Genomic DNA, 10,548 nt, shown 5'->3' on the forward strand with positions numbered 1-10,548 from the left:
AACTTCTCTCTCTAGTCCTCATGGTATCTCTATAGGCAGCTCTTCGTATACATAGTATATACTATGTAAAAGACGTCTTTTTTTTACAGATATCTCCTATCTCCATTGAATTTCTACTAATCCAAATACATCTGATACCCAAACGGGAATATTTAAAATTCCCCAAGACTCTGGGGTCAGGGTTGACCCGCATTAAGCTTGGACCATAACCCCCATTGAGCGGTCAGTACAATAGTTCGGCACCTCACTACACATTTCAACCCACTGCTTCATTGAAACCTCAAAGACAGTGCGGGACACGTCAAAAACGGTCGCAACCCCCCTCATTCATCTCGCGTGTATCTCAAGCTCAATCACTCACCAACTTCGTATCGCCACGGTGCTCGTGATCCTCACCCCCTCGAATTCTGGCTTGGCGTTATGGATACCAACGCGCTCATCGACATCGTCCACGAAGTGTAGGACCAGCTTTGAGTTGACAAGGTGAACGAGACCTGTAGAACGGGCTATTTCTGCCAGTGGGTATCAACTTTCCACCCGGATAAGCTACCCTGTCAACTTGACGGCACCTTTCACCATGGCGCATATAACGCCGGCATGAAGATGGTCTTTACTGACAACACTGCCTGGAAGGTTCATTTCCCTCGTGTAGGAATGACTTTCGGTTCATTTCCCTCGTGTAGGAATGACTTTCGATGACTCCACCGACGAGAAAGTCGCCATGGAAGTGACCGCCAGCAACCTCATCCGCAATACTACCATTCCCGTGCCGAGAGTTCAAGTCTGGCTCCCGCTGCTAGCAATTCACTTGGCCTAGACCCCTTCATCATGATGGACTTCGTTGACGGTGTAGGCCTTATCGAACTTCTGCGGGACCCGAATGCCGAGCGTCCTACTAGAGTGATGAGGCAGGACATCGCTGATGATGACATTGAAGTTATCTATAGGCAGATGGCCAATTTTCTGCTTCGGCGTTTCAAGCTCGATTTTGACCATATCGACAGTTTACCTAACCCTGAAGACCATGGCCCTACTCCATCAAGACCCCTAACATTCAAAGCGCATTGTATACTACAAAACGGAGGGATACTTTCGGTACGACTCATTCTCTTCACTGTCCCTTCTCAGCCCTCGAAAAATATCCAACAGTTTCCTGGTCTAGCGGTTATGATTTTCCGTTAACAATTGCTCTATGTAGCGAGTGTTCCGGAAAGGTTCTGGGTTCGATTCCCAGGGAAACTATTTTTTTCCCCACAAGCTACAACACTCGTCCTCGACGTTCTTGTTTTCTTCGTTGACTAAGCAGTATATAGGAGACCGAGCCTAAAGGTTTGCAACAACCACTATTTCCAATACGTCGTCGGGAAGACTTGGAGTAGCTTGCCCGGCCGAACTCGACTGTTGGTTCCTATGCCGAAAACAAATATATGGCAATCAAAGCCCTAAAAAGTCCGATACCCGAGAGTATCGTTGCAAATTTAAGCTAACTTGCGACGATCTTGGACTGGCAAACCTGATTGTCCATAGTAAGGAAGATCTCACTGTTGTTAGGGTAGTAGATCTTGAATGGTCATATGTGGGACCGGCTCCGTGGTGGCTTCTCTAAGATCGGCCTGTTGATAGTATATGGGACAACGACGACAATGATAAGCCACCCAAGGTTGCTGCTAGATACTTCCGATACCTGGAGATTTGTTTACAATCTAAAAGAGTGGGATGATATCCCTTCTTCCTCATTTGTGCTCAAGACAGAAAGCGAAACCCCTCAGGCCGCATGTCCCAAGTCTATTACCTGTAGCCCTGGATCTATAAAAAGTATTTGATGTATAAGGTGAGGACTATTGTGGAAGACGGTGTTGAGGACTGATATAACCTCAAAACACTCACACATGTACACTGTACAAATCAGAGAAATAGTGGACTTCATATTGCTAAATTGTAGGGATACAATGTTCTCTTATTGTCAATTAAACCCCAATTAAAATACGCAAGAACCTAGAGGCAGGTTTGGTAGGTACGCAGGAATACCTCGTAAACAGCTTCTCAAAAGCCTGGGATGGAATTCATATAGGTACATAGGCATCAAAAAGTCAAAAAGTTGAGATAAATCCAAGGACAAGTTTTCCTAGAAAACACCACCTTCAAAATCAACCAACTCCTCAAACACCTCCATCCCACTATCATGTCCATTGCTTCCACTACTATCCCCATTCCCATTCCAGATCCAATTCCCACTAGACCCCGTCCACCTCTCGTCCATCCCCCCAAAAGAACTACCATCAGGCCATTCACTCAAATCAATCCCCAATCCAGGTGCAATCTTCCTAACAATCCCATCACAAAGCAGAAACGCCCTACGCGCCGCAGGGTCCACAGAAGCAGTAGTATAAAGCCAAGCGAGCGCCTTCTTCGTCGCTCCAATCGCTGTACTTAAATCCGTCTCTAACAGTAGTGCGTAGGGCCCCGTCTGTGACGACGTGGTAGGGCTGAGGAGTGGATTCGCGCGGTCCGGACTGTTGGACGTACGCGCTTCAGAGCAGTACGATAAACCCAATAATAGAGCGGTAGTCGCCTGCATGAGGAAATGAAGGATGCTCCACCAGGGCGCGGCGCGGGCTAGCCACGCCATATTTGGTTCCTCGGGGAGGATGGAGATAAGTGCACAAGAAGCTTGCAGACAGTGTGTTGCCATTTCGGTGCGGAGCTTTGCGCGTACGGTGATTTCATCTGTGTGGGATGTGTGACGGGGGGTTTGGTGGATGTGGCTTAGACATGGTCTGCAGAGGGTGATGCGGGAGGAGTAGTAGTTCATTGCTAGACAGACGCGTTCGCGAACGAAGGGCGAGGAGAGGTCATCTAGTTGGTTGTGGTTTAGATGCCAGGGACCGGCGTCCGGGATGGTGAATTGGTAGAAGGAAGGAAGTTTTGAGAGCCAGCGGTTCATTTGGAGGCCAAATTTTTGGACGTGGTATTCTACTTGACTGGGGCCTCTCCGGAGGCCTTCGATGCTGTAGACTTTGTTCATGAGGGCGTGGGTTATGAGGGTTAGATCGACGAGGAAGTTGAAGAATAGAGATGGACAGGGAGAGCAGGTGGTCACCCATGAGGGGGAGTGGTGTTGACTCGAGGATTCGAAGAGGGTGGAGCGAAGTTGGGCTTCGCGGAGGGCAGGATCTTGGAGGAGACGCTTGGCGTCGGGTTGGTCAAAAGTTTCCTCTTCGTAGGGGAGGGGTGTGGGGACGGAGCAGAGGCCTTCGCCGACACAGGAGGCGCGGCCGGTCATTGAGGTTAGGAGGTGTTCGAGGGAGTAGATGGACCACCAGAGGCGGCCGCGGGTTTCTTTGGCGGCGTCTTTGGTGCGGTCGTCTGTTAGGCGAAGGTTGATGCCGAGGGATAAGGAGGAGCGGAGGGCCATGTTGGAGAATTTGGATGCTCTAAAGGAAATAGGGGAGTTAGTATGGTGATGGGGGAAATGGAGATATAAACCTACCGGTTGACCTGGCCTAGGCAAAGCAAGTAGACTGCTACGAGGAGCTCGAGTTGGATCTGCTGGAGGTCGGTGTGCTCGAATAACACATTGCTATGCAGACCGAGATGGCGCGCCCGGGTCAGGTATATCAGGTCTTCCTCGCCGGTACTTTGGGGGTCATCTATAAGTCGACAGTAGCGACAACCAATAGCAAAGATCATGTTGAGAATGGCCAGCCATTTCCGTGGTGGTGTCGATGCATTGTTGAAAAATTGCTGATACTGGGAAATAAAAGTCATCTTCCGAATTGCGCTGAATGTCGGATGGACGTTGATCAGGTAGGCGTCGAGGTATCTGTCTGCCGATTCCCGCAGAGGCAGAGCTAATGGGTCGCATGGTTCAATCAACGGGATATCCAAGCTGTCGAGGTGATAATCCATCATGGACGTGGGAATTTGCTTTTCCAATGACTGCTGCCGTTGTTGAATAGACATTGAATCACGCCGACTCTCGTGGAAAGTATTCGACAGATGTTCCTGCAGACTCTTCATACCAACGCCGCTCTCCAGTTTGCGAATCCAATTGACCTCTGAATTCTTGCCAAAGAATCCCGCAGCACGGGTGTCTTCATTCCAGTCCAAATCTTCGTCAACCTGGTCGATAGCATCGAGTGAGCCCATGGAAGTCGAGGAATCATCGGAGTAGTCGACATTATTTCTAGATTTCGCACTTTTGGACTTAATTTGCCATTTTAAAAATGGTCAGAGTCTAAACTCGGGACTCAGACCAAAAGATCCAAGTCTAGGTGCGGCTGGGGAACTGGATTGGACATTGACGGACATACCTTCAATGCTTTCTTAATCTTTCGAGCTGTGGGGTGGTCCGCTTCGGCTTCTAATTCTCGAAGGAGGGCTTCGTATGTATCCACTCGCTTGACTAAGGAACCTAGTCGTTTCTGGTCACGCACTCGTTTGACGTCTTCGTAGGAGCAGGTGTGACTATGATAAACACACTGTCCACACAACGGCCGGATACCATCACATTTGATCTTGCGCTGGCGACAGGGCTCACAGGCCCGCGCTGACCGTCGCCGCCCATGTAACAAGGCGTCGGAACCAGCTAGACGTGGGATGGCTACCTTTGGCGCGGTATTCCCTCCATAGACTGATGGGGTAGACATATACTGGAAGCCCTGGGCTTGAATTGGGGAGTTGGGGATAGGTGTAGGATATGGCTGAGGTACAGATGCAACATTTACTGTAGTCAACCAATTGTCGAAATTGGGATCCATATCGATTTCACAATATAAATATATCAAAGTTGTTAAAAGGGGTGATGTTAGGCGAAAAAGCCGGAAACATGATAAAAAGTGTTAAACAAAATAAAACAGGTGATTGTTAGGGGAGAATTGCTTTTTGAACTGTTTTGATTGTTTTGAAATTATCTTTTAGAATCACCGTGGGACTATGGTAGACCAAGATAGAGATGATATTCACAAATTGCCACTTTGGTGGAGTCTCGATGAAATGCCGATTTGACGTCAGACAGAATCTCATCCAGTCGATCTTCTCTATCAACCTGGTCGAAGTTGTTCCCACCATTTACTACCAATGGGCTACCAATAACTGTTAATGACTTGTCAGTACCTATCTCAATTCCACAGAAATCCTTAGTGTCACCTATGGACTCATCTCTATATGGACCAGATCCATACAATCCTATCGCCACTTCACTAAGGGGAGACATATGACGATGATGACGAGGTACATCGTATATTGTCTCCATTTTCTCACTTTCAACATCCAACAGGTCGATACCTCTCAATCAAAACATCCTTGCCAAGACTAAGACTTTCATACCGATCCAACATATCCGAAAGCCCAAGACCAGGATAATCCTGCAATTTTCCATCTCCCTCTCCAATCCCATGGTATTTATCATTTTGATTCAACTTTTCAAGCCCATCGGCGTACTCATCATACCGATTACACCCCCTCGCCTTCGACTCCTCATCAAACAGTTCCTTCAACTCATCAGGCACAGAACTCGCCTCCCGAATCCGATACCCCTGCGCCTTGGCCCGAACCGACTGCCGGAAAATATGAAACAGATTCCTGCCCAGTGCAGATCGACTCGCAACAACAGAGAATGCACTCGCAAGAGTGAGGAAATCTTCATCCAGCACATCAAACGACTCCTGCTCGAGCATCGTAAACAGCGCCAGATTGATCGCGTACATCGCGAATTGGTGCACCCGACTAATCCCGAACTCACGTCTGTGCAGACGGGTTAGCACAGCGATGCCTCGCGCGGCGCTCTGCGTTACTTCCTGCGCGTTGTATTTTCTTTCCGGGGTATGACGCGGCGGGCTTTCGGGTGTTTTGGGCTCGAACTGTATGGGCGGGACTTCGTCTTCGGAGATGCAGCTGAAGAGGTTGATGATGAGGGCGTGGTAGCGCATTCTGCGTGGGATGAGTATTCGCCAAGACGGGTTATTGTGGACATGGTACTCACTTCAGTAAGATGATATGCGGAGCTGGTCTGTATCGCACATCGAAATCCTCCGGGAGAAGATCATGCCAGCGACGAATCCGGTCGTAGAGATCCTCACGGCTCTGGCGGTGAATTGGGCCGAGGGCGGGTTTGCTCCTGTGATCTGCGAACATGCTGCGCGAGATATCGCGCGCAATTGTCGACAGATTGCATGCTTCGTCGAAGTACTGACTGAAGAATGACGGGCGCGGGTCGCGGTGGGTTGGGTATGGGTGCCAGAGGGCTTTGTCTTCGGGCTGGTTGATATCAAGACGGGCCATGTTGACGTGGTCGATGAGACTTGGGCGAAGGAAGGATGTGTGGACCATTCTACAGATGTGAATGAATATACATTCGAAGGGTGAGTGTTGACAGGGTTCACTTACGTGTCGACGTTGAAAAGACCCCAGGCTGTGCGCTTGCATGAAATGTCCATGTCATGAGATAACCAACCTGAAGCCATCCTGGGTCCTGTGCTGCCGACCAAACCCAGTGCCTCGCCCATTCGGATGGCCTCGTGCAGCATGATATAGCCCAGATCGTCTTCGCGGGACATTGCATATCTGTTTGTGTCAAAACAGCGTCGACTCAGGACAGATGTTTATACTAACCTCTCATACATCAACAATGTCCCCTGCAAACCCGCCAAACTAGGCTGGGAACTCTCCTCACCCCTCAACCTCTCTGCCTCAGCAAGGAAATCGCTCCCTTTCGAAGAGATATCACCGGGAACAACATAAGCCTCGGAGAATTCAGAGAAGTACTAAACCAATCAGCAGACTAACCCAAAGAACGAAAAGAAAACACAGGAATACCCACACAAGCATTACTGAGCACCGCATTAACCAAAAACGGGCTACAAAACTCAGACCCCAAGACACCCCTGGCCATATGCCTAAGAAAAACCTCCTTATCCAAAACCGCACTAAACGGCCAATCCCACGCAAAATACAACGACACCAGATGCGACACCAGATCCGCATCAGCGGTGACCTTCGTCCACGGCGCCGCAGGCACTTCACAAGGCGCCGAGTCACACAGGTAATGGATATCCATAACCTTTCTTCTGAAAGTGGGACCGGTCCCCTCGACATTGATGAGCTGGCGCATATCTTCCAGCTTTGCAACAGTTTCCTGTTTGACGGCTGCAGATGTGGCGGATGTGGACGAGGTGATTGAGGCGAGTGTTTCGTTTATATAAGCGCGGATTTCATCTGCGGGGGCATTGTGGCGGATTATTGTTAGGAGATGCAGGGCGTCTTGTTCATTTGCTTCGCGGACCAGCTTGAAGAGATCTGAGAGGAGGTCGCGGTGGTAGGAGAGTTCGTCTGCTGTTCGTTTTGCGGCTACGCGTCGACGTTGGTCGAGGGATTCGTCAAAGATGCAGACTCTTTTAAAGGTTTGGCAGTTTGCACATGGGGATGTGCCGGAGCACTGGTTTTTTGTCAGATTGGTTATGGTGATATGGATGTAGACATGTGGATATAGATGTAGAATAGGTATAGTGTATAATATCTCACCTTCCTCTTCGACTTCTTACAAGCCAAACAAGCAGTCGAAACCCTTTTCTTCCACGTACCAGAACCCTTCCCTTCCTCGGCGGGTGGACTACCATTCTCAGTGTCATGTTCATGGTAGCGTTCCTCATGGTCATCCTCAGAAGGCGAGGAACCTGGTACAAGACGACGTTGATAGTTACTCATATTTTGACATGAGCAGGTGAATTCCGGTATGTTTTTCTTTTGAGTTTTCTTCAAATGTAAAATGTAAAATGTAGTTGAAAATCAAATATATAGACAAAAACCGATCAAATATGTGAAAAGCGTATGTAAAAAAACGAATATATAAGAAGATGAGATATACAGTCGAATATGTACCCGGAATATACAAAAAGCAAAGCTGACACTGTACAAGATCAATTCATCGTGAGATGTTTAGAATGAGATGTACTGTACTGAATCTTGAACAGGGTTTAGGGCGTTGCCGCGAATGACGTTGCGTAGATATCATGGGGAACTTTTATCCGCCTATTAACGTGGGGAGTTGATTTGCCCCAATGGCGTAGGGGAAATTTCTTGAAATCTTGGATTTGAAACTTGAATGTTAATTGAGGTTGATATATAGGTGTTGGGGAACTCTATAATTCTACTATTGAGGCTATATATATTGGTAGCGGAAGAAACCGCCGAGATAAACTACCTGTGTATACAGCTACAACACATAGGGTTTTAATTTTGAAAGATTGAACTGGCATGCATTGAGAACTTGAGCAACAATCACAGTACTTGGGAATCAAAGTCAGGTCTAGACTAAAAACCCAAAAAGAAAGAAAGAAAAAAGACGCTGGATTATTGTAATGTAATACAAGTACTTCTTTTGCATACTCCATGGAATCCATAGCCTCGGATGCACCAGTGAAAACAAGAAAAATCAAAACACTGCGACAGATCGGTGACAAGAATCAGATCAAAAACATCTAGTGCTCGAGGATTCTCAGGCTACCCTGCACAACGCAGTTCTCAAGCACGGATCCAGGGGGAATATCAATGGTGCTGCCCTCGGAGGCGACAATAATGACGGTTCCCTTGAGAGTGACATTACGGCCGAGATTCACAGGTCCGGTGATCGTGAGGTGGTCCAGCTCGACGATGCGAGGAATACTGGAAATGCGCTTCTGGAAATCAGACACCTTCTTGAAGTCGGAACCGAGCTTGATCACGGGGACACCACCGAAGCGGTTGGGGTCCATGACCAGCTGGCCGTGCTCGAGACGGTACAGATCAGACTTGACGACCATCAGATCGGAGCAGGTCTTGACGGGCAAGAAGCGGCGACGGGGCACGTTGACACCGTGGGCGTTCTTGAAGTGACGGATGGCCGCACCGACGGCGGTCTCCAGCTGGTAGATAGCCTGATCGGCCTCACCCTTCTTATCGGCGGGAATGGACTTCTCGTTGGGGATGATCTCCATCTCCAACTCGTTCTCCTCAACGACACGCTTGATAGCCTGGACGTTCAGCCAGATGTTGTTGGTGTTGAAGTACTTGAACTTCTTGATGGACTTGAACTCGTTGACGTGCTCCTTGGGAACCTGGGCGATCTCGAGCAGGCGGACCTTGCCGTCGGAATCAATAATGGTACCACCCTTGACATCAGCCTTGGTCTTGTCAGTCAACTCCATGATGTACTCGGCCTGGGAGTCAACCATGTGCTGCAGGATGCGGAGATCGACCACGGCACCGAGGTTGTCGGCGTTGGACAGGAAGATGTACTCGATACCACGCTCGATCAGCTTGTCGAGAGTGCCGGAGTTGTACAGGGACTCGAAAACGTCACCGTGTCCGGGAGGGTACCAGTCCTGGAGAGGAGAGTCGAAGCTCTTGGGGGCGGGGAGGAGGGAATCCTTGATGATGCGGGGGTAGCGCGACTGGTTGAAGGTGATGATGTCGACGTTGTGGCCCTCGTACTTCTTGATAATGGACTGGGTGTCCTGATCGGTGTTGAAGGAGTTCATGAGAACGAAAGGCACGTTGACGTTGAAGCTCCGGTTAAGGTGCTCGATCTGGCGCACGGAGAGATCGAGGAAGGACATGCCCTCACGGACCTCAATGACGGACTTGGGACCAACGCAACCCATGGAGGTACCGAGACCACCGTTCAGCTTGACAACGGCCAACTTGTTCAGGAACTCGACGGAGGCGTCGGCACCGAGATCATCGTAGCCAACAACCTGGGAAGGCTGGGGAGGAGCGATCTTATCCCAGTTAACGGCGTTACCCTTGGCCTTGTCGTTCAGGAAACGGCGGAACAGAGCGAAGAAGTTGTCCATCTCGGTCTCGAAACGCTGCTTCTCCTTGGGGTCGGTGACGCTGTCACCGAGGGCGTTCAGGGCATTGCGCATTTGTGAGGCGGCGACGCTAGTGGATGCATTCTCGAATGCCTGGTGGGAGGTTTCACGGGTCAGCTCTGGGCCAAATGGAGGAGCCAAGGTAGCCATGGTAAAGAGGGGAGCAGCAATTGAAAGAGGGGCTAATACTAGTGGGGATTGAACAAATAGAGGGATAACAGTGTATGGCGAAGGGAAGAAAAGAGGTCCGAACGCGAAGTCCCAAGTCGAGGAATCAACAAAACCCAAAAGGGCAGTAACGACCAAGATGGCAGGAACGAAGCTCCAAGATTGGGAAATCGGAATTCACCGCCTGAAGTGAACTTACCATGTGTGACTGAGACTTGCCATGGTGCTTTCCACCAAAGGCCTCGCTCTCGACAGGGGCCCGCAGGTGAGTGGGAAGAGCCTTGGAGGCCATTATGAGTTATAGGTTATGGAAGATGTGGATAGAATTCGAAGGGAACTGGCTATTATAAAAAGGGTATGAGGTCAGTGGCAGATTCAAGGGAAACGTGGCGCCGGTCTAAGAGCTCTGAAGTTCAGAAAAGGAGGGGTGTGGCCACTCTCAATTAGATGTCAAGCTGCCGTCATAGGAAGTACACTCACAGATCAATTCCTATGGAGGGGGGAAGGAGAAGAGGAAAGTTCCAGAGTTATA

At 49.4% G+C, this 10,548-nt stretch overlaps 4 protein-coding genes across 4 annotated transcripts; 1 reads left to right on the top strand and 3 right to left on the bottom strand.

Moving 5' to 3' along the window:
- Positions 1 to 291: 291 nt before the first annotated feature.
- Positions 292 to 817, top strand: N7517_010275 (uncharacterized protein; the record flags this gene model as incomplete). The annotated part of the gene is given in 3 exon segments (XM_056727998.1): positions 292 to 458; positions 501 to 664; positions 684 to 817. Coding segments are annotated over 3 exon segments (465 nt in total), but the record flags the coding sequence as incomplete, so codon positions are not given.
- On the bottom strand, positions 814 to 996 carry N7517_010276 (uncharacterized protein; the record flags this gene model as incomplete). Its single annotated transcript, XM_056727999.1, has 1 exon — positions 814 to 996. The coding sequence occupies one exon, from the start codon at positions 994 to 996 to the stop codon at positions 814 to 816; it is 183 nt and encodes a 60-aa protein (XP_056573814.1).
- Positions 997 to 2,125: 1,129 nt separating this feature from the next.
- Positions 2,126 to 7,704, bottom strand: N7517_010277 (C6 transcription factor; the record flags this gene model as incomplete). Its single annotated transcript, XM_056728000.1, has 10 exons — positions 2,126 to 3,434; positions 3,491 to 4,206; positions 4,314 to 4,726; positions 4,966 to 5,084; positions 5,329 to 5,931; positions 5,984 to 6,331; positions 6,388 to 6,564; positions 6,613 to 6,764; positions 6,821 to 7,347; positions 7,581 to 7,704. 10 exons carry the CDS (start codon positions 7,702 to 7,704, stop codon positions 2,126 to 2,128), a joined length of 4,488 nt encoding a protein of 1,495 aa, XP_056573815.1.
- A 773-nt stretch (positions 7,705 to 8,477) lies between these two features.
- On the bottom strand, positions 8,478 to 10,308 carry ugp1 (UTP glucose-1-phosphate uridylyltransferase; the record flags this gene model as incomplete). The annotated part of the gene is made up of 2 exons (XM_056728001.1): positions 8,478 to 9,941; positions 10,216 to 10,308. 2 exons carry the CDS (start codon positions 10,306 to 10,308, stop codon positions 8,478 to 8,480), a joined length of 1,557 nt encoding a protein of 518 aa, XP_056573816.1.
- Between the last annotated feature and the right edge of the window lie 240 nt (positions 10,309 to 10,548).

Source organism: Penicillium concentricum, assembly GCF_028827145.1.
Source record: "Penicillium concentricum strain IBT 3081 chromosome Unknown utg000006l_segment0_segment0, whole genome shotgun sequence".
NCBI classification, from domain to species: Eukaryota; Fungi; Ascomycota; class Eurotiomycetes; order Eurotiales; family Aspergillaceae; genus Penicillium; species Penicillium concentricum.